Below are 22,901 nucleotides of genomic sequence, written 5' to 3'. Positions count from 1 at the left end.
ATAACTAAAAACAAATTCAGTTAGGAAAGGTGAGAAATGCCAACTAATCCCTCAACTCCAAGTTTCTTTTCTGTTAACTGATAAGATTGAAAGTTTGGTGTAAAATGATCAAACTGAATCTTTGTGTTATTCAAAGTGGATTGAAAAGAAAACACCCAGGTGATCAGGAGGAAGAAGGGAGGGACAAGTTGGAGGAGGAAGCATGAGGAAGAGGAGGAGGTGAGTCAGAGTATAAAATGCTGCTGCGCCGCTTCAGCTGACTTCAGACATTCACTGAAGTTTCCTTGTCCGACTTTTAGTTCCTGCTGAAAATAGCAACATGTTCGGACGGTGAGTAAACGCCTCATGTTTTCTTTTTTGTTTTTCGTGCTATCCGCCTGTTTTCGCTGCCAGATTGTGTGTCAGGTTTATAACAACCGAAGGAATTTAATCACTTTTACGTCACTTCTCCACCTGCTTGTTTATGAAAGTTAAACTTTCATAACTGTTTAAGTTGTCACTTTAAATCTTGATTTATTTTGCTGGTTTTGATCAAATTCATTTCGCTGATGCTGAGTTTAGAGAAACCCTTTATATAAAAGTTGTTCTCGTCTATCTCTTAAATCAAAATAACACTTAAAAAAGGTGTTTGTGTTTTTTATTGACCTGTTTTACTTTATTTTTTTAGTTTTTTGGGTTAAATTAACTCTGTTATAGTAACTTCAGTGTTCCTGAGTGAAGCCCCCATCATCAGATTGCCTTCATGAAGCTAAAAGCATCTCTTTGAACGTCTGCGCTGGTTTTCTATTGCAGCTTGTAGTTTCTCTATACGTTGGAAAAGAAGAGACGCTTTGTGAGTTTTCCCCCCCAGGTTCTGTAGAGAAACACAAAGAAAGTCATTTAACCCTTCAGGCTGAGAAATGGTTTCCCCCAGCTGCCACTGAACACACCTGAGACTCATCAGCAGCCATTTACCATCCATCTCCACTCACAAATCTGATATCTTTGGTTGTTTTATCTCTTGAGGAGGTCTCTAAATGCGTCATAAAAATCCATATTTTAAATTTGATGGAGTCACAGACTGAAAATCTGTAGTTTGTCTCTTGTTGTTCAACTTGATTGCAAAGAGAAGCTGCAGTCAAACAGTCAAGTCAGCTTTGCATTGGAGACGTGCTGAAAAGTTTCTTTTTGTGTTTTTTTTAGATGTGTTGTTCTGCTGCTGTGCGCTCTCGCCGCTGTTTCCCTCGCAGCACCGCTCCAAAGTAAGCCGCTATGTCATCAACATCACCAACGACTGTTCATCGTGTTTACGCAGACTGAGCCGCCAAATCACTGAAACCTCTGTGAAACGATCAACTAGAGTGCATATTCACAAAACTCTTAGTTATTTTCATAAATTTGAATATTCTTTCCCTTATTACAGTTCAATCCCTGATGTATTCTCATTTCTGAGTCATTTTATAATTTGTAAGTTTAAGTTGTAGCTGCTCTACAGTTAGATCATTTATTATGTTGGATTATTTAAACGAAAGCTTTTCCCTCCACACTTTGACCAACAGGTGAAATCTTGAAGCAGAAAAAAAGGAGCAATCCAATCTTTAAAGTCAGCCCATTATTTATCTTTAAAATGTATTTTTATTTTAAGTTTTTGAATAAGTTCAGGTAAATCTAGTTTGAGTCCTGGTAGCATTTAACAGAATCCATACATTTACATTTATGATGGTTTAAAAAAAGACAGGCTCGTGTTTTCTTTTCCATGCTTTTAAAAATTAGCTCACTTAACTAGCATGTGCTCTTCTCTTTCCCATTTTGAAGAGTGGCAAGGGGTAAGGTTAGGATTAGGGTTACATGTTTATATTTTAACTTCAGAGAAACAGAAAGCCTTAAAAATATTTAAAAATCCACATTTGATCAATTTAGAAAAGTAAAGAATAAATTGCAAACTGCTTCAGTTGTATTTATTTTAAATACATTTGAGATGTTTGGTATTTTGGTTTTTAAAAATGTTCCCACTAAATAAATGCACTGATATTGATATTGCTGTAAAAGATTTCTATTACAGATATTGACATTTGGGTATTTCTAAGAATTTTATTGTGATCTTATATTGCTGCAGGAGAGGAGTTATTTATTTAAAGTCCTTTGCCTTGAAATTGTGTTTTTATAATCTGTTTTTGATCAAGAAGTTTCACTCATCTTTAATTTTCTTTGTTTTACAGCAAGTGCTCCAGAAGATGGTAAATATCAATGTTTACAGCTTCGATATATTGTATTTAAAAAAGTCCAACCTCTGGGAAGCCATTGACATCTTCAGGAAGCAACCAATCAGAGAAGAGAAGGTTTTCTGTTTCTCGCAGCTACTGCCCCCTTCAGGTGGCGGCGGTCACTTCAGCTCTGAACTTCATCAGATTTCTATTACAGCTACTTTTTGTTTCTTTTTCCTTCGGTTACAGACAGAATCGCAGCTCTGATGAAACACCTGAATGGTAACAGCTAAATAATCTGTCAACAGTAATCCTGAAACCATTGAAGGCTTTTTAATAATGTTTTTTCTTTTATTATTTTGTTTTTTAGAGGAAGCTACAGATAAACCTATGACCTCACAGCCAGGTAACAAAGACACACTTTATTAAAATATAGAGAACAAAGACACACTTGGGACAAACTCTACACACTTCTGTTTGTGTGTGAGACAAAATATATAACTCATAATTACTGTGCTAAATCATATTTATTTCTATCTTTTGACTCATTCAGACTCTGATGAGACAACTGAGATCCCAGGTCAGCCTCAGATTAAAACTCTGAGACATCAGGATATATTAATATGTTATTATATTGATGAGTTATAAGGTTTAATCACCAATAATCTGTCCTGTCTTCTAGTTGAGTCAGATGAAGTTGACACAGACGCTGCAATGACTGAAGGTAATATAAATATTTCACATGTCAATTTGTTGTTTTTAATCATTTTCCTGTTGTGTAATTGCTTAAAAATAAAGGAAATCATTAATATGGAGGTTAAAGATTTACAACCTTCAGTTTTCCAATTTTACATTTCCTGTTTTATTTTAATGAAACATAACATAATATTTAAACTTGGCATAAAATAGAGATATCCAACCAGAATCTGCTAAAACAATAATTTATGAGTATGTAATATTAACTGCAATGTTTATTCATAATTATTTACATTTTAAGAACTAGATTTAAGATCCAGAATTTGGATTAGAAGGCAAATTATTTGCAGGTACAACTTTAGTTTTTTGTTGTTGTTGTTGTTGTTGTTTTTTACACTGCAGGAAGCAATGGAAGATTTCAACAAAGCCAAAATGACAAAGTAATAAAAATTGTAAAACAAACCTAATTACACAGTAAACATATTTAATCTCTTGCAGAGTATTTTTATCACCATTGAACATGGTGACTTCAAAAGCACCAAAAAGGTGGCGCTATACTTATATCAACCAACTTTTTCTATTTAATACATCACATTCTTCCACATTTGTATTTAGCCCTTGTTTTTACAAATAGTTTCCATATTCAGTAGCCTGACACTGTTGTAAAGATTTATATTATTTCTGATGTTTTTTGTCTTGTTTGTCTCTGAAAAGCTCCAGAATCTGCTGAAGCCTCTGAGATTTCAGGTCAGTGTTTTTTCTCTAAGTGTAAAGGAAATGTTTTTGTTTTAATTAATTAAAGAAGAATGTTTACTATCATATCTTTGTTTTTCTATATTAATACAATATGATGTGACATTCTTGGTACCACTGTTGCCTCACAGCAAGAAGGAATCGCAAGACCTACCTGGAGTTAGCATGGAGTTAGCATGGAATTAGCATGGAGTTAGCATGGAATTAGCATGGAATTAGCATGGAGTTAGCATGGAATTAGCACGGAGTTAGCATGGAATTAGCATGAAGTTAGCATGGAGTTAGCATGTTGTCTCCTTGTGCATATGTGGATAAATGACAAAATGTTTTAATATCGTGTTTTCCAGAAGAGAAAGAAGAAAGTGATGCATATTCTTCTGTGGCTGAAAGTGGTAAAAACATTTAACCCACGTCTAAATCAGACATTGTTCCTTTTTCTGCTTTGTGTGTTTTATTTAATAGATTTAAGACTGGAACAAATTTTGCCTGAGAGGCAAATAAAACTAAAAAAGCATTGATCTTCTTTCCAGTTCACAAATATTTCACCTTATAGCATTATCAGTGAAATCTGACATGATGTGACTCATTATTAATTGTAGATGAAAGCAAAGACTCTCCTGAGAAAACTTTGGGTAATATTTATTTCACCTGTCTGAATCTGTAGCTGTGTGTTTCCCTGAAACCTCACCATGTCCATGTTTTGACCTGCATACATTTTTCAGAGTCTGCTGAATCAGACGAGAAAACAGATTCACCTTTTCAGCGTGAGTCTTCAGTTTATCACCAATTTTCACTCTTTTTAGTTATTTTTATTGCAATGTTTAAATTCCTTATTTCCTGTGTTTATCAGCCAGTTCAGTGGAGACTCATTGGACGCCTTACATGATGAAGAGCTCTGAAGGTGACGAGGAAGACAAAACACGTAAAACGGAGAAACGTCACATTCAGCCATTTTTATGTTTAATTAACTCCTCTACATTGGTTCAAAGATTCTTCCACCTTCAGTGTGGTTTTACAGTCTAAGGATGTTGTAAATATGTCACTTTTCATACAAAACATTTTTAGCATACTTCCAACCAGGGCCGGATTACTAAGAATTTGGGGCCCCGGACTGGAGATAGTTTTGGTGCCCAATCCATTACAGAAAAATTATTTTATTAATGTAAAACTAAAACATATTAGTAGGTAAAACTAAAAATCAGCAGATAAAAACTGAGGCATTTTAGGTTTAATATTACATATCAGTATTACTGTCCTTTAGTTAATAACTCCATGTTGTTTCCAAAGAAATCAACTACAAATTATTTGTTTTCATATAGTTTAATATTGTTTCTATGAGTAAAAATCCTCAAAAATTAATAAAATTCACCTAATTATGGGTTGTGAGTTTTCCATAAATTACAACGTTCATAAAACTTCCAATCATTTAAAAAAAGAAATGAAAAACCTTGAAAAAGAAAAAAGTAAAATAAATGAATAAACAATTATTTTACTAAATAGCCAAAATTTCCAAGGTTGAAAATTAAAAGGAGGATTTTTAGAAAGTGGAAATCCAACTCCTAAAGATATATTTACATAAAAAATATATTTTAGTTTAAATTTTTTTGTCATTTTAAACGTTGAAGTCTATAAAAAAACCTTTGAACCTTCCCAAATTGTATTTAGTTAACATTACAGGTGATATTCTTCACTCTTGTTTTGGACTTTTATATAAAATCATTTTTATGTAGACAAATCAGTCCGTCAACTATTCATACCAGTATTACTACCTTTCGCTTCAAGATAAAGATAATTAAATAAAATTTGTATTTTGATTTTACAGATGACGACACTTTGAGTAAAAGTGAGTATTTATTGATTTTATTCAACAGATTCATGATTATATAAAAACAGAGACATAACAGCAAATGGAAATCTTATAATTGTGTAATCCAATAATATAATGAGTTTTCGTCATGTTTACCTGTTCCTGTATTTACCTGTGTGCCCAGTCTTTGATAAAATATCTTTATTATAACTTTAATTCTGCTCTCTATTTGTATTTTTAGGTGTTTCAAAATCATCTGAGGAACCACGTCAGTTTAACGTTCATGTATTTTATTACTTCATGCTGTTAAAATCCACAACGTTAAATGTTTTATTTTCATCTTTTAGCTGCTTCAGATGAGGACACAGAACTGAAGGAAGACGCCGAGGGTAAGAACGTAAAAATTTATGTATTTATGTCTTCAATTGTGCTTCAGTTTCTGTTCAGAGATAAGTGGTTTATTAATGAATTATTAATTATTTTAACATTTTGAGTATTTCTACTTCAAATTATTTTATCTAGTGTTTTTGCTTTTGTTTTGTTTTTGTTTTTTTACTTTTTATTTTTCAAGATGTTGGTGATAACCCTGAAATTTCTGAGGAGAAAGCTGAAGGTGAGATTTATTTAGTTTGATTTATGTAGGCCTGTCACAATAAAGGTTTTTGATAGATGATAAGTTGTTCAAGAAATCATTGCGATAAACAATAATATTGTTGCTTGTCAATAAACTTTGAATTTTAATGAACATTTAACACTGGAACTGGAAGACATTTTAAATATCCAAAATAAATAAACAAGAAAACAGAAACAACAAATAAAATACATTATTAAGTGTCTGCAAACAAAACCGTCCTTCAAAAAAAGGATAGTTGAGATTAAAACACTAGACTGAAAACTTTTATTATTTTGACCTCCATGACCCTCAGCATCATCAATGCTTTTATTTTGAAGGTACTCCTGATGAAGGCTTTGATGATGTGGCTGGAGGTCAGATTGACTTTTATTTAATTGAAGCCATTTGATATTTAATGTTCTGATTATTATCACATCCGCAAACTTTATTTTTTCTGAAGTGTTATTTTAAATCATTATTTTTCTCCATCAGCTCCGTCTGAAGAGCTCGACAGAAACAAGTCAGAGGAAAACTCAGAAAGTAAGATTACAATTAAAATTCATTCTTTGATGCTGATTTATGTTGTATTTTTACTTAGTTTAGATCGTTTTTTCTTATAGATGCTTCTGAACCCAAAAGTGACGAATTATCAGAGGACGAACCTCAAAGTAAAGATTATAGTTGTAGTTACTTAATTTGTATTTCTTGTTGTTTTTAATATTGTTCTTTTGCAACTTAAATCTTGTTTTCTGTCTTTCAGCTGCTTCTGAAGACAAAGACAAGTCTGAGGAAAAACCTGAAGGTGAGATTTTTTAAATGTAGTTGGTTTAGATTTTGCAAATTCAAAATGAATGTAATCAGACTTTAGAAGTAACTAGTTACATTTACTCAATTACATTTAGTTCTGGAACATTTTTTGAAATACAACTTCGCTGTACTTTGAGTTATTTTGTTATGAAGTATTTGTAAAATTTCTGTATTTTCTACCCACTGAATGAAAATTAAACCTCCACCAGACACAGACACGCACCTGCAGTTTTTGTTCAAGTTTCATAAATTTCATATAGAAAAAAAAGCACATTTTGAAAAAGTTTATTTTGCCTGATTTTATTTTTTGTTTCTTATACTAATTATTGTCAGTTAAGTCCTTAAAATGCCAAAAATTCAATTTAATTTTCCATTTCAGTCCATCTGATTATGCAATTTTTAAATATAAAGTGATTGATAATTTGATCAGTTACTCAGACTTTTTACCAAATACTTTTTTATTCTTACTTGAATAATTTATTTTAGAGCTACTTTTTACTTTAACTTGAGTAAATTTATGTTGAAATATTGTAACTTGAATACCAGTTGTAGGTTCTCCTACAACTTGTAATTTAATATAAGATAATTTAATTTAAATTATATTTAAGAAAACAAAAAAATATTATCCAGAAATATGTTATCAGATCATTGCAATCCAATCAGATTGACAGGTTAAATTAAGTCACATAAAATCTATTTCAATTGGTAAAAACTTATTTATTTAACAGAATTCAGGCAATTATGAATCTGTTGCTTGATCACGTGCTTCCATATCAAGCACGTGGCCACAGTGGAGAGAAAAAACTCTCTTTAAACTGTTAAAGAAATGGTGCAAAAAAACTCAAAAAGGAAATAGAAGCCATGACACTGAAGTTCGCTCTAAATTAGAAAAAGAGTGAAGTTTTGTCTTGGTTTCATTTTGGAAATAAACACAACTAAAAGTTTTTAACTGGCAGTAAAATCTATAGGCAGTTGCTCTGTTTATCTAAAACCTTTGAATATTTTAAACCCTTCCCTTTTTTTTAAATTTTAGTTAATTTTGAAATGACCGACGTTCGGATGCCGGAGGAGAGCACTGATGGTGAGACTCAGAATCAATTTATTCCATTAAAATAGTTTAATGAGGTTTTACTTTATAATCTTTTCTTTCTTTCAGTTGCTTCTGATCAGGTCACCGAGTCAGACGAAGACACTAAAGGTCAGGTTCTGTTTTATATTCAGAATGTCTCTAAAAAGACACAAAAAATACTTAAAATAACCTCTTATAACAGTGACATTGATTATTTTGGGAAACAATTTTATTTGGTTTAAGGACATTCATTAAGACGGGGATTTCCAACAGAAAGCTTGTTTTTATTTTTTACTTTCCTCATCCTGTGATGAGTGACAAGATAAATAATGTTCCTGGTCCAACTTTGTCTATCAAAGTCTGTTTTTTTGTTTTTACTCTTTTCATTTCAAAGAGTAGCTGGAAGAAATAAGTCCCAACTGTTTCTGTTTATAAATATAAATACTTTCTGCTTATAAGCAGAAAATCATGGATTAGACATTTTAATTTCCCAGAAACTGATCACTTTTAGAATCACTGGTGGTTAATTAATGGGGAATGTGATGCTTTTGTAATAAAACATGTTAAAATTGGAGACTTTTGAGGGATGAAACTACTGTAATAAGGGATTTATTTTAATTTTTGGGGGGGGGGGTTTGACCAGAAAGGGGCAATAAAAAATAATAAACACTCAAACTGATTATATCGGCTTTAAGATGTTATAAAAATAGAATTTAAAACTAATGCAAGTTTTGCAAATTCAATTAATTAAAACATATTTATTGCAAAGGGAAACTAAGTGTTGCTGTTCACATATTAATTAAAAAAATTTTTTGTGAGTTTTTGTACAAACTGATAGCTGCAAAAAACACACAATTATTAACATGTTTATATTTAATTCCACAGAAACTGACGTCATTGAAGAAGTTGGAGGTAACAAAATTTTAGTCTATTAATAATTAAAATTTAAATATTTTTATTTTATTAATAATTTCCAACAAACTGAAATCCATGTTGCTTTGAAAACTAAATCTGATCCATTTTGTTTCTGCAGAAGTAAACGATGATTCAGCCTCTGCACCCACCTCCAGTAAATATTCATTATTCTGTTTAATCAAAATAACTCCATGTTTTCTTTCAATATTCTGCTCTTTGTGCATATCTTCTAAGTATATTGTAAATATAAAAGAAATTTACTTCTACTATTATTATGTGAGTTAAACGTAGGACTAATCTAGATAATTGATCTGTGGTCTCATCCTTGTTCAACTCGTTTGTCTGCATAAATAGCCGGTCTGACGGTAAATCTTTTGTTTTCTCATTAAGCTGAGCTTTTCTTCCTCCTTCCTCCTTCTATTGTATGAATTCCTTCTCATCTGAGACAAGAGAGACGAGAAGAAAACAAAAGTTTCTCATAACTTTAACAGGGAAACACCTGGAAACGTTTACGAAAACTATTTTATTTTTTAGTATTTAAAATCTTGGCTGCTGAAGTCTTCAGTGTTTTTTGGTTTTCTATTTCTGGAGCCCAATTTTTTGTTTTTAAAAACAAAAACATTTCTCATCACATTAGCGTCTTTTGGATCCTTAAAATCAGTCTTGTTTCTTGACTTTTCTATGAAATCTGTACAACTAACAGCCTTTAATGGAACAGTTCCTAATATTTGGTGCAGCTTTTTGTTGAATTGAACTGATAAAAATGCAGCTAAGATTTCACGTAGATACATTTGTTTTATTAACTACAAAAAACAAAGTTTTATTGTTCAAAAACAATCTTTACATTTTCTTTTGCGTATTAATATCGTGAACCAATGTGCTACTTTGCACATTTTCATGTACGTTTATTGAATTATGTGCGCTATTACTTATTGTTATTGTCTTTGAAGTATTGTTTTGTCTTTCTTCCCTTTGGGAAGACAGATTAAAAATGATCTTTTATGATTCACATTTTGAAACACACATTGGTGCGATTAGCATTTCTAAAACAGGAGACTTGTCGTCTAATCCCTTAGATTAATTGACGCTAATGTTTCTAAATCCAGCACCAAAGGTTGAAAGCACAAAAATGTTCTCTCTTCAGCCTTCCTGTTAGCTGCTGAAATTCTCACTCTCTTGATCTCTAAAAATACCCTCTTACTTACTTTTAACAGATTTTTGGATGTGTGTATCCTTAGTTAACACGCTGCTGGTGTGAATCCTCTGTGAAGTTTAAAATTAGATTATTTTTGTAAATCTTTTCCTTGATTTCTTTAATCTGTGACCTTCTGTTTATCAGCATTGCTAATATATCTTTTCTGTCTGGTTATTTTCCCTGTAGATATGGAAAAGGACTTGTTTGAAGAAGAGCTTAAAGGTGAAGTGGGCGGTAAGTCGATGTTATAAACACTTAAATTAAAACAACAGTAAGAAACATGTAGCGGTTAAAACAGTCGCTGACATCATTAGTGCTACTTATATCGTTTCTGCAAAAACAATCTCTGTTTACTGCATGGAGAAACAAAACCAAGGACTTATTAACAAATAAATATGTTTTTTTTTCCCAGATGAAACCACTGATTCTAAAGGTAAGAGTTTGTGCTAATTTCAAATAAATTCCTCCACAGAGTGTTAAAACCAGACAAGCTGGACGGTTTTCAACGTAAGTTTAGTCGTTTCTCATTTGATGCCAATAATTTGAAACTCATTAAATCAGCTGGGATTAAATTGCTTGTTGCAAGTCAGGATTTAATCGCCAATCCAGAAATTAACCAATCATATTCTTGCATCTATTTGCTTAGTTTAATTCCAGGCGGCGACTAATTTATATTATCATATTTCACACCTTTACCGTAGTAAATGCATAAAGCTGAAGAAAACATTGAGCAAAAATCAGCAGTTTTTGTACATTTTTTATCATTATTCACATTAACAGGTTTGTACGTTCTGTACTATTGAGAAAAAGTAAAAAATCTGACTTTAACCAAAGTCTGAATTCTGAGATTTAAGTCAGAATTATTTTTATTTTTATTTTTTTCAGTGGTCTTAATCCTTTTCCTCAGGTTTCCGTCTGATCCACTCAAAAGTCATCAATTGGATAGAAATGTTTGGGGGTTTTTTTCAAATTATTTTCTAAAAACTTCACTATCTCTAAAATTACTTGCATTATATTTTCTACATTATATAATTTTCCTTTTTATCACAATTAAAAACCTATCATTTATTATTACTAGACATGACATAAGTATTTTCTAATAATTTGATTTGTTTTTTAAAGTCAGGATCTATCTTATCCAGATTTGCTTATTTTTAAATGCAAATTAAAATGCAGGCTGATACTAAAGTTTTAATCTTTTACTTTTTAAACGTTTAAACTGTAAATGTTGCGTTAAATGTAATCGACCTGTTTTTTCTCTCCAGATCAGGATGAACTGAGTGACGACGCTGATCTGAATGACGGTGGTAAATATAAAATTTTATGAATCAACTGTAATTCACCAGGTTGTAAAATAATTTACACTGCAAAAACACAAAATATGAAGTATTTTTTTATTAGTTTCTAGTTGAAATATCTTAATTCAAGTGCAGTTACTTAATAGTAACATATCAGAGAGATATAGAAACTTATTTTAAGTAAATAATTCTTTGATATTGATAATAAATAATAATAAAAATAGTTCCATAGGCAGATTACTTCACTAAAACACGAGGAAATTGTCTTGTTATAAATAAACTCATCTGCCAATTAGTACTTGTGAAATCAATATTAAGGGATTATTTTTCTATATCTTTCTGATAAGTTACTTTTAAGTTAACAATTTATAGAACAATTGAGTAACTATGTTAACTTCAGTCATGATAAAAAAAAAATACTGTATATATTTAGCTTAAAATAAATTTTGACACCTTAAAATTGGGTCTCTGTCTCTTTAAGAAGCACCTAATCTTTCTAACTTTGCGCCTTCAGACCTTCACTGTTAACCTGTTTCCAACCGTTCTTAGGAGCGATGGACTGAGAAGTAGCTAGTATTTCCACCAGCTGTTTGCTAATTGCTGCTGCCGCTAGTTTGAAGGAGCTGAGGCAGAAACTCTGCTGAAATAACATTATAACATGATATAAGCTCAAAACGTCTATATAAATGCACTAATTTGGATAATTACCATGATTTTATGTTTTATTCTATAAAGATATGTTAATATCTAAAAGAGCCAGATTGTTGAAAGCCTTAAATGATTTATTTATGATTGTTAATTTATGCTGAATCCACAGACACTCCAGTTGATGACGACAAGAAGGAATCAGATGAAGTCACTGACAAAGACCAGGGCACTGACAGCTTAGCTCATCAAGATGAGGTGGAGGCTACAGATGTCACATCAAATGAGGAAGACCTACCGAAAGACGACGGCGACGAGAAAGAGGCTGCGCAGGACGCCCAGGCGATAGAGGAGGAGCTGGATGAAGTCGAGGCTGAGACTCCAGACAGCAAGGATGAAGATCAAACCGACAAACTGGGCGACGCAGAAACTGATACGAACCAAACCGACAGCAAGGCAGAGAAAGACGAAGACGAGCTGGACATGCTGGATGAAGAGATGTTTGAAGACGATTCACAGACTAAGGAGCCGGACGACCCGGCTCTAGACACGCCCGACTCCACCGAAGGTAAACGGTTATGGCTAACAGGTCAAAGTTCAGACTTCAGGACCTGCTCACGTCTTACAATCCTAAATTTTATTACGATTTTGCATAATTTTAGGTGACAGAGCAACTCAAAGCTGCAGTACCTCAAAAAATCCTGCGATGTTTATTTTTTCTTAATATTTTTGTTAAAGCATCCATCTGTAATAATCCTATTTCAGTGTTGTTGTTTTAAATATTCTGCGTAACTTCTAAAAGCATTTTTAATTAATAAGTATTACCCACTTGTGTGCAATTAAATTTTGAGTTTTCAGGCAGCTGAGGGAACTTTTGCAAACAAAATCAACTTTCTAAGCTTTAAGCATCTTTGATCACCTAAAACCTGGAAGAGAATAAAAACATTTCAAGATGAACTTTAATCTTTTCTCAAAATATTGTTATTTTTGTGACACATTAAAATTATCTTACAATAGATATCATTTCTGGAATTCAACGTTTCATAATTTTAAATTAGTGAAAAATAAACATTGTGCACCAAAAAGACAAACTTTAAGGAGGGAAACATAGAAAAGCCCATAAAGTTACGCAGAGTAGTGGAGCGAGTGAACTGTTTTAAAATGAAACATAAAACTTCAGCTCAATTGAATTCACTAAAATACTTTCTGGGTTGTAAAATCTAGACTTCAATAAATAAATGCAGATACATGTTTCAGTGTCATGACCAAAATGTGTATCTGCATTTGGATGCATAAAGATTTAATTGGATGAAAGAACAAAATGTCTCTTTTTCCAACCAAACTTTCAGCACTGGAAAGTTATCCAGTGTTATTGTTGTTACTTTGACTGTGACAGCTTAACAATAATATTAAATACATTTGCAAAACGTAAAATATTTAAATTCACATAAATATGGTTGTATAAAAATATATACAAGATTAATAATCTGACTTCCACATTTACCATGATTAAAGTTAAATTACAATGCAGTAGTTTGTAATAATTGTGTTATTTTTACTGGAAGAGAATAAATATTATGTAATGTAGACATGCTTTCAAAATAAACAATTTAAAGACAGAATTAATTAAGAGTTAAACATCCAAATGTGACAAGTTTTATCCCTTTGCAGCACAAACTTCTGACATGGACCTACTTGATGACTCCACTCCTGCAGGTAGATTTCCTTTGTTTCAGACTCAACATCTCACTCAGTAACAGAAAATTTAATTCCTAGTTTGTGATCATAAAAATAAAGATTTTCACTGATGTTTTTCATGCTAACTAAAGAAAGCTTCTGTCTTTCTCTAATAGCTGGGAACCAGACGCCCAGTCTCTGAACCGTGGAAGCTCTCTGATGCCAGGTATCACCGAGAATATAAAAATAAAAACATTTTTCATTTGTTTATGGAACAAGCTTGAATTTAAGAGGAAATGAAATGTCAGAAACATACACATATATTTTTGTCTTACATTATTTTTGAGTTGCAAAAAGAAACTTCAATGGATTTAATGGATTTTTTAAAGGCTAGTTTATTATCTGAACTTCAAGATTTATTGCAAATATGAAATATTTACAACATTTTATGTTGCTAAAATATGCCATAACATAATCACAGTTTGTTGCACAGTAATTTAAAAACTGACTTTAATTACTTTAAAAAAATAATTCAGAAGTTTCTAAGAAGTCGAAGCTTTTTTGCGTCCTGCTAACATAATTGAGTAAATGAACGATGTGATGTTGTTTCCTGACAGAACGGCGCTCCGGTGTCTCCATGCTGATTCACTGCTGCCATGATAAAAACAACAAACTAACCTGCAACTAAACTCAGCTGTCTCTTTGTTTTGTGTCTTTTTGATTTGAGGCTGCTTATGTTTTTCATGAAGAGATCTTAGAAAATGTCTTCTGTCTCCTCCTTGTTCTTCTCTGGGGTTTCGTTTAATTTTAGCTCATTTTCTCACCTTTTCTGCAGAATTATTTTCCCAGCTGCTGATCTTAGATCTGCTCTGTGGGTCTGATTTCACACATTAATGTGTACATACAGTCCACCGTTTACTTTGCAAACATTAATGATTATTTTTTACAAGAAATTGACGAATGTCGAGTCCTTCACTGTACACAGAAATTGGCTAATAAAGTGTGAACCGTCAGAAACTGCCTGAATTTTTTCTGAGAATAAAAAGTCTGTTTTTCATAATCATTTGGTGAATATAACTTAATTTCAAGTAATTTGTTTTTGCTTACTTACTTATTTTATATATCAATGGTATTTAACAATATAAATTTTCAGAATAGAAATACCAAGAAGATAATTTCTGTTTTAATGTGTTTTGGGTTTATTTTTACTTTACTTTTCCATTCGATAACTTGTAAAATGTAATTTAAAGAGCGCAGATTTTCCTGAGAGATGCAACATGACATCACTTCCTGCCTCCATGTCGTCATTTTGATAGGTGGAAGCAGCTTTCGTTGGATATAATTGGATTCAAACAGGTGATAAAAGTGTAAAAAGAAGTTTTTCATTACAGCCAGAGAAGGTGAGCAAACTTTACTAAGCAGCGACAATTATCCAGAGAAAAGCCAAATCATCTAATACGCACTTTACTCATTCAAATGTCTCTAAAATCAGCCAGTCAGAAGTGTTTTGGACGGATTGCTGTAAAAATAAAAGATACTTTGTATTGAAAACTCATATTTTCTCACATTTAAGCATTTATAATAATCCTACAGTGAACAAAAAGTCTACACATCCCTGTTCACATTCAAGGCTTTTGTGATGTAAAAAAATGACAGCAAGACAAACATTTTCCCAACTTTTTCTACCTTTAGTGTGACCTTTAACCTGTTCAATGCAACTGAAAACCAAACAGAAATCTTTCAGGGAGGTGAAGTGAAACCAAACAACTGAGGTAATGTGGTTGCATAAGTGTGCACATTCTTTTACAACTGTGGGTGTGGCTGTGTTCAGATTTAACCTGTTATATTCAAACTCATGTTGAATTGGAGTCAGCACACACCTGCCACCAATTAACCACCAATTAAAGAGCCTCTGATCAAGTTCAGCTGTTCTAGTGAGCTTGTCCTGACATGATGCAGAGACCATGGCTTGTGTCTTTGCAGCACAGGCTACGGTCCGCGAAGAGCTGCCACAGCAGCAGAGGGATCTCATTATTCAAAGGTATCAGTCAGGTGAAGGCTACAAAAGAATTTCCAATTCATTAAATATCCCATGGAACACTGTGAACACTGTCGTCATCAAGAGGAGAAACAGGACGTCCGTCCAAAATTGATGAGAAGGAAACTGGTCAGGGATGTTCACAAGACAGCAACACTGAAGGAGCTGCAAGAATGTCTGGAAAGTGCTGGCTGTGCAAAACACATGACAACAACCTCCCATCGTCTTCATGTGTCTAGTCCAGAAGCCTAATCTTACAAAGAAAAATATCAAAGTCCTGCTTAATTTTGCAAAAACACATCTGAAATCTCCCAAACACACGTAGAAAATGTTCTATTGTCTGATGAAAGCAAGGTTGAACTTTCTGGACATAAATCCAAAAGGTATATTTGGCACAAAAACAACAGTGATCATCACCAAACGATACTGAAGCATGGTGGTGGCAGCATCATGCTTTGGGGCTGTTTTGCTTCAGCTGGATCTGGGGCCTCAGTCAGGGTGGATGGAATTATGAACAGATCCAAATATCAGTCAAAACCTTCGGCCTTCTGTTGGAAAGCTGGAGATGAAGAGGAACTTTGTCTTTCAGCATGACGACGACCCGAAGCTCACGTCTTCATCAGCAAACAAATGGCTTCACCGGAATCAGATTAAGGCTTTGGAAAGGCCCAGCCAGAGTCCAGGAGACGCCCAGCAATCTATAGGATTTGGAGCAGTTTCACAAAGAGTGGGAGTCTATGTTCCCATCCAAAAAACTGTTATAAAAGCCAAAGCTGCTGCAACAAACTGTTAGTTTAAGGGTTGCATATTTAGCAACCAAGTTATTGTACGTTTTTTATTTTATATTTTCCTCCCTGAAAGATTTCTGTTTGTTTTTCAGTTGCATTGAACAGGTTAAAGGTCACATTAAAGGGGAAAAAAGTTGGGAAAATGTTTTTCTTGTCATTTTTTTACATCACAGAAATCTGGCGTTTGAACAGGGGCGTGTAAGACTTTTTATATCCACTGCATGTTTTTCAGGATATAATCTGTCTAGTATTTTCAACAAAATTAAGGAATTATTAACTTAAAATAAAGTTCTATATATTACATAAAAGTAATTTATAAGTTAGTTTTCTCTTATTTCAAGAGTATTAAGATATTTGCACTGCAAATTGGACCAAATATACTTGTTAATATTATGTTTTTTTGGAGTGTGGCTCTAAAGTGTTTTCACAATTTTCTGGGAGTTTGTTCCAGATTTGTGGCACATAGAAGCTGCTTCTTGGTTCTGGAGAGAAACTGATGTTTTATTCTTTTCTCAATTCACACAATAGTTTCAATCAGTTCATTTTCTGCATCCTAATGTTTGTAAAGCATTTCACTGGTTTTTAAGCACTGATCCCCCAACAGGTGTGTTGAAGTGGGATGAGTCGGGTTACCCGATGCCACAGGTTGATGTTGTGGAAGAACGACTCCTGACCATAAAGTTCCTCTCAGCAGATAAATGAAAACTGGCCTGCAGGTCTGCAGAGGTTAACTGATTCACACACCACAGAAGAAGGGGGCAGGAGGGCTCTTCCTGCCAGATAAAGGAGGCTTGTTTCAAAATGTCCCCTGATTGGTTAATGGGGTCACGGCAACTTATTGGACCCTGACTGATATGCATGTGTGTCTCCGTCTGTTGGGGTGGGATGTAAAATAAAGCTTTGTTCAGGTGAGTTTCACACAGAAGGAGGCGATGGGTCGATATCTGTGAGAAGGGATTTACCTTCACCTGAGACGTGCAGACCTGCCCAGGTGTGGAAGTACATCATGTTCTGGTCGCTTCCTGACGCTAAACAGCAGCAAAACTTATGCTGCACACAAAAATATGGAAACTTCTTTATATTCAGCAACTGCAACATATCGGGAATAAACCACCAGAATTTACCAGAGGCAGAAACGACGCGATTTTTAAAAAGAAACTCAAGCAGGTTGAAAACAAACTGGAAGCTTGAAGTGGACAGTTTTAGTTATTTCTTGAGTAAATGTTTCCTGTTGATTTTTTAAAAATCAATCAAGTTGATTTTTATGACATTTCAGCAACAAAGCAAAGTGTTTCACGTCATAAAAACACAAAAGTCATTGAACATGCAGGTATTAAGCATCACATTGTGTCAAGTGCCATCGTCACACATTAAAATGTTGATTAATAATTCATTTGTATATATAGTTTTTTAATTTGACTTATTTTAGTATAACAATGTGTTTCGTATTGTGCAGTGAGGTTGTTTTTTCTTCGGTCATGGAATGAAATTATGCTAATACTTGCATATTCACACTGCCATGAATTGTAATATTGTTCATATAATCCTAATCAAATAAATAAAACTGACACTTAAGTAAATAGTAACTGCAAAAATGACATCTACATGCATATTTTAGCTGATTAAAATGTCGCCTGTACTATTTATTGAGACATAAACTCCTTTATTTGAGTATTTTCACCCAAAGTTTGTCAGGCAAACATTAGGTGTTTTCCTGACAAACACCCAATGTTTGAGAAAATTGATCCAACTTCCAGTTCTGGTTCCTCAGGCGTCACGCTGCTCTTTGTTTCAGTCCAACGTCCAGGTGAGCTCCAGTCATTCAGAACCAAGCTGGACCAGAACGCCATGTCTTAAAAGCGCCCCTAATTCTTCATCTGGACCCCGTCCCGGAGTCCAGGGCCGGTTCCAGCTTGGTTCTGATTTCAGGACGTGTCGCAGTCGATAGATGGAAACTCATGTTCTGCCCTGATTCACACAGACAGCGGGAAAGTTTCATTTCAAAATAACAGCAAAGAAGGTCGCCGGGTTTTCCAGAATGGCGGATGGTTTTACTTTGTTTTCACAAAAAATAAATAATTAAAAAAAATCTCTGTAATCAAAAACAGAAATCAATCAATCTGTTTTCTTTTCCCACAAAGGAGCAACATTCATGACGTTAAATTTAAGTGACATCAATTACAGTTAGTAACAGATTCTGCTTTAGTTTGATCTCTAATTTCAGTTTTATAGAATGTTTTATTTCATTTTCTCCCAACTTTTCCAAATCTTCTCCAGCATCCTGTAAACAAACTTCACTGTGCTTTTTCTTCAGCAGTGGAGTCTTGTGCAGTGACGTTCAGAGTCGATTAGTAACTGGAATAATTTTTTGGGAAAAAAAAATATACTTTTAGGAGTATTTTTACCACGCTGTACATTTTACTTTTACTTGAATATTTTTATTTTGAAATAATTTTGCTCTTATTTGACTAAAATTTCTGGATTTTTCTACCCACTGAATGAAAAACAAACATGTTTTAACCGAAAAGTCATCAGACACACACCTGCAGTTCATTAAAAGTTTCATAAGCTTCATATTGAAAGAAACTGTTTTGGAAAAATGTCATTTTGCCTGATGTTATTTTTTTGTTACTTTAATAATTTACTGTCATTTTGGTTCTTAAAATAACCAAAATTTCCACTTAAGTTTATATTTTGGTCCATCTTGAGGTTAGTTAGGAAATTTTATTCATTTGATTAAAAACAAAACAATTATATAGAATAGAAAAATTAGAGCAGCAGCAGGAAAAAATATCATATAATATCTCTCCTTTTTGTCCTGAAAAATATATTTAAACAAAATGGATTTACAAAAACATCATCTCAAAAATGTTTGTATAGATTCACATGTTCTATTTCATATTTCTTAAAAAAAAAGATAAAAAACCTAACATTTTTTGCATTTTTAGCATAACTAAAAGTCTTATTTTCCTTTAGATTCTGTAAGCATAATTGATGCTTTCTGGTAAAATTCAAACATATTACCATTGTAATCGGACTCCATTCAAAGTAACAATGTGTTTTTGTGTTGTCTCCATGTTCAGAACAAAGCAAAAGGTCAGAGGTCACTGCAAAGCCAGACAGAAGGTCGTTGTGGGTGTGGGCCTTCAGTGATGTATTTATTTCCCTGGAATGTTGGCGGCCGTTTCTCTGCAGCTCTCTGCCTCTTTAATAAAGCTTCCTTTCTATACGTCTCTTAGCCTGAGCAGAAACAAAGAGCTGCAGGTTCGCTGAGGTGAAACTGAAGCAAAAAGCTGCAAACAAGCAGCCCATTTTCCTTCATGAAACCAAACACTCTGCATGTGCAGCTGAGGACGAAATCCACCTGATTCCCAAATAGATCATATCCTTTATGCAACATGTATTTTGATCAGATTTGATAAGATGTTTAAGTGTAAAAAGATCAGTTTTATTGTGTTGATGGTGAATGATTGGAGTTTTTTTTTTCATGTGAGGAAGGATTGCAGAGCCATCCTAACTCAAACAAGTTAATCCCTGGAAGTTTCTGAAAATATTCTCCATAACTTCAAGGTTTAAATGGTTTAAATGGTTTCTGTCAAATAATTTTAATAAATGTGTTTTAGATGCATCTAAACTCACTGGGTTGATGAAAGAATAAAAAGTAGCGTTATAAAAAACAGCTTTGATTTAAAGCCCTTCTCTAAATCATATTTTGTTTTCTTGATATTGTGACAGCAGACAAGTGCAAAAAACCCAAAAACTTAAAATGAATTTTCACCAAGAGCTAGGAGCTTGTTTTGAGTCAATTATTTTTATAATATTGATGGAAAAGTTCTAGTTTCACTTGCAGATTAATTCACTTATAACAAGACATTTTCTCATTTTATATGTAAAATATTTTTTTTTATCAAAACTAATAAATAAAGTTAATTCTTCTTCCTGAAAAATACATTTTCTAGTGTAGTAAGTCTAAAAGTATTTTGTACAGTTGAAATAAGAGAAAACTAAGTAACTTTTCAGCGAGAAAACTTTATTGATTTCAAGTTAATATTGATGAAAAAATTCTAGTTTTACTGGTAGATTATTTCACTTATAACATGAGAAAAATGTCTTGTTATAAGAGTAATAATTTACCAGTAGAACTTTCTCACCAAAACTAAGAAATTATTGAATTAATAAGCTCATATCTTGCAAAAAAAGTTACTTCTAAGTTATTTTTAACTTATTTCAAGTCTATTAAGATGTTTGCACTGGAGTACTTGGTAAGATTTTTGTTTTTACAGTTTGACACTAAAACCTTTTTATAAATGACTTTTGTGTCCACACTAAGCTGTGAGGATGGTGACCTCCACCTCTCTCAGTGAAATCACATACTTGCATGTAGAACCAAAAGTTCTGCCCCGTTTTCTTTATGTCTGAACTTACAGAAAAAGTCTCAAAACGTCTGCATGTCTGTAAACTGACATGTCCCAGATCGGCGTGGATCTCTGACTTGTACCTATTTTCCTTTCGTGTTTCTAGGAATTGTACAGACAGCCTTATCTTTCTCCTGAACAATACACATCTGTTCCAACCCAGAAGTTAATTACAAATGAAACACGATCAAGTCGAGCCGAGCGAAGCCCGGAGTGGAGAGCCCCGGTATCGGAAAGGTAAAACAGACGTACAGGCTGCAATCTTTCATTCTCTGCTCCATGTTACTCACACATGTCCATGTTTCTTTTTGCTCCAGCGGTTTTTTACTTTGTTTTTCAGAGTTGCATGTGATTTACTGCATGTTAACATGTTGCGTGTTGATCTGCAGGTCAGCTGTGCCCTCCACTGGCTGGCGGTTAACACTGATCTCTGGATCAGATTACTCCCAGCGGATCAGCTGTCATCAGTCCAAGCAGCTTGTTTCACTTCCTGGCTTAAATTCAGAGGAAGAAGAGGTTAAAACTCTTTCTTTAATACTTCTCAAATCTCCAGATATTTGTTTTAAAATAAATAACCAAATATTTGTATTGATAAAGTCCAGTTTGGATTGTGAGTTTTTAAGAAAGTCAGTTGAATTTATTCGTATTAACTGATATAAAACAACTAACTCTATAATTTCTTAGTTTGTACAGAAGTATAACAAATACTCAAAGTTTTTAGTACCTTAACTTTTAATGTTGTCCATTATTATATTTCTTACCAATGAAGATTTTTACATTAATTATTGAGGACGGTATGAATAATATTCAGCATGCCATTTTCAAGAAAATGTGACATAATTATATTACCTTATTTAAATTTTTTTTTTTTTTTTTTTTTTTTTGCCTGGTTTCACACCAGAACAAACTTCTGAGGTGAATAGGAATAATTTTAAATTTAATTGTCTCATCAGTTTGAATCATTTTGTGTTTAACTTCACAGAGATTTTCTTTCTAAATTAAAGTGACGCATCTATTAAAGGAGACCGATCCCAAATGTTGAATATTAACAGCTTGTTTGGTTTGCATGAGTTTGTCTTGAACATAAAATACACAGTAAATGGAGTTTAGTGGATAAACTATTAATGTCACCAAAGGAAAAGCTCCCAACCTCTTATATAAGAACAATATTTTACATAAATGTAATACATTCTGTCCACAAAGCTTATCTGTAAATGTCATTAGATAGAATTAAAATTCATGATTATTTCCAGAAAAATAAATTCACCCATGAATCTATTTTACATCAGCCTAAATAAACAATCATATTTAAATGGGACTTAGAGGACTTACCCATTCACAACAATTCAACATCAATAAAACACGTTTTCACCTTTTAATTGTCATTTACATTCACATTGTTTATGTGAGACATAATTTTTGATTAGATCTTTAATGTTGAATTTTATCAGAAAACTCTAAAAGTCTGTAAAATAATAAGATACTGATGTTCTGTCTGCAAAATAATTAGAAAAATTAGCTTGGAGGCATTTTGTCACAACTAAATGTTTCTGAGTTTTTTCCTTTTTCTTCCTTGTTTGTTGAGTTACTTTTAGTTTTATTTATTCTGTTGTATTTATTTATATGCATTTCCTCCCTGCTTTATTTACTGTTAATTTTTATTATCCTGATTGAATAAACAAAGCCTGTTTTACTTCACACAGTTGATTATTTTATTTAATTAATTATTTAATTATAAAGTATGAGTTACTTTTGTCAGAACCTTTTATTGCTTTTTTTCCCATAAATTATGGATCTGTTACATTTTTCTAACAAGATCATTCCATTACCAGCAGTCTGCAGACTTTTATTTAATCATTTTCATGACTTATAAAGATAAATGCAAGTTAAATGCTTAGATTTTAAATACAATTTAATTCAATTAAAAATGATAATTGAACAACTTTGTGTTTTCTTTGATTTACATTTACTTACATGAAGACCAAATAATGCCAGCTGCTCT

At 32.8% G+C, this 22,901-nt stretch overlaps 1 protein-coding gene across 10 annotated transcripts; it reads left to right on the top strand.

Annotated features, from left to right (window-relative positions):
* The first annotated feature begins 231 nt into the window (after nucleotides 1–231).
* On the top strand, nucleotides 232–14,718 carry LOC129355907 (dentin sialophosphoprotein-like). Of its 10 annotated transcripts, none has more exons than XM_055025541.1 (31): nucleotides 232–330; nucleotides 1,183–1,241; nucleotides 2,199–2,216; nucleotides 2,433–2,465; nucleotides 2,554–2,589; nucleotides 2,737–2,763; nucleotides 2,866–2,907; nucleotides 3,594–3,626; nucleotides 3,980–4,024; nucleotides 4,232–4,264; nucleotides 4,355–4,396; nucleotides 4,483–4,533; nucleotides 5,455–5,475; nucleotides 5,681–5,707; nucleotides 5,787–5,828; nucleotides 6,011–6,052; nucleotides 6,391–6,426; nucleotides 6,545–6,592; nucleotides 6,673–6,720; nucleotides 6,813–6,854; nucleotides 7,893–7,940; nucleotides 8,016–8,057; nucleotides 8,814–8,840; nucleotides 8,962–8,997; nucleotides 10,225–10,272; nucleotides 10,451–10,471; nucleotides 11,304–11,345; nucleotides 12,154–12,549; nucleotides 13,653–13,697; nucleotides 13,835–13,884; nucleotides 14,276–14,718. In XM_055025541.1, the coding sequence occupies exons 1-30, from the start codon at nucleotides 320–322 to the stop codon at nucleotides 13,858–13,860; spliced, it is 1,467 nt and encodes a 488-aa protein (XP_054881516.1). In that variant the 5' UTR covers nucleotides 232–319; the 3' UTR covers nucleotides 13,861–13,884; nucleotides 14,276–14,718. The 10 variants fall into 10 exon arrangements, with proteins under 10 accessions (XP_054881516.1, XP_054881515.1, XP_054881521.1 ...); XM_055025540.1 differs by having other exon boundaries at nucleotides 4,483–4,554; XM_055025546.1 differs by lacking the exon at nucleotides 4,232–4,264.
* Nucleotides 14,719–22,901: the final 8,183 nt, after the last annotated feature.

This window comes from Poeciliopsis prolifica, unplaced genomic scaffold, assembly GCF_027474105.1.
Source record: "Poeciliopsis prolifica strain line A6 unplaced genomic scaffold, Auburn_PproV2 SCAFFOLD150, whole genome shotgun sequence".
NCBI lineage: Eukaryota > Metazoa > Chordata > Actinopteri > Cyprinodontiformes > Poeciliidae > Poeciliopsis > Poeciliopsis prolifica.
The sequence above is the reverse complement of the archived record's forward strand: the minus strand, read 5'-3'. Positions and strand labels throughout refer to the sequence as shown.

Bases quoted from the DNA above. Each gene is read 5' to 3' on its own strand.
- LOC129355907 (XM_055025540.1), top strand. The intron at 3,627-3,979 runs GTCAGTGTTTTT...CGTGTTTTCCAG, and splicing joins TGAAGCCTCTGAGATTTCAG to AAGAGAAAGAAGAAAGTGAT. The intron at 5,829-6,010 runs GTAAGAACGTAA...TTATTTTTCAAG, and splicing joins ACTGAAGGAAGACGCCGAGG to ATGTTGGTGATAACCCTGAA.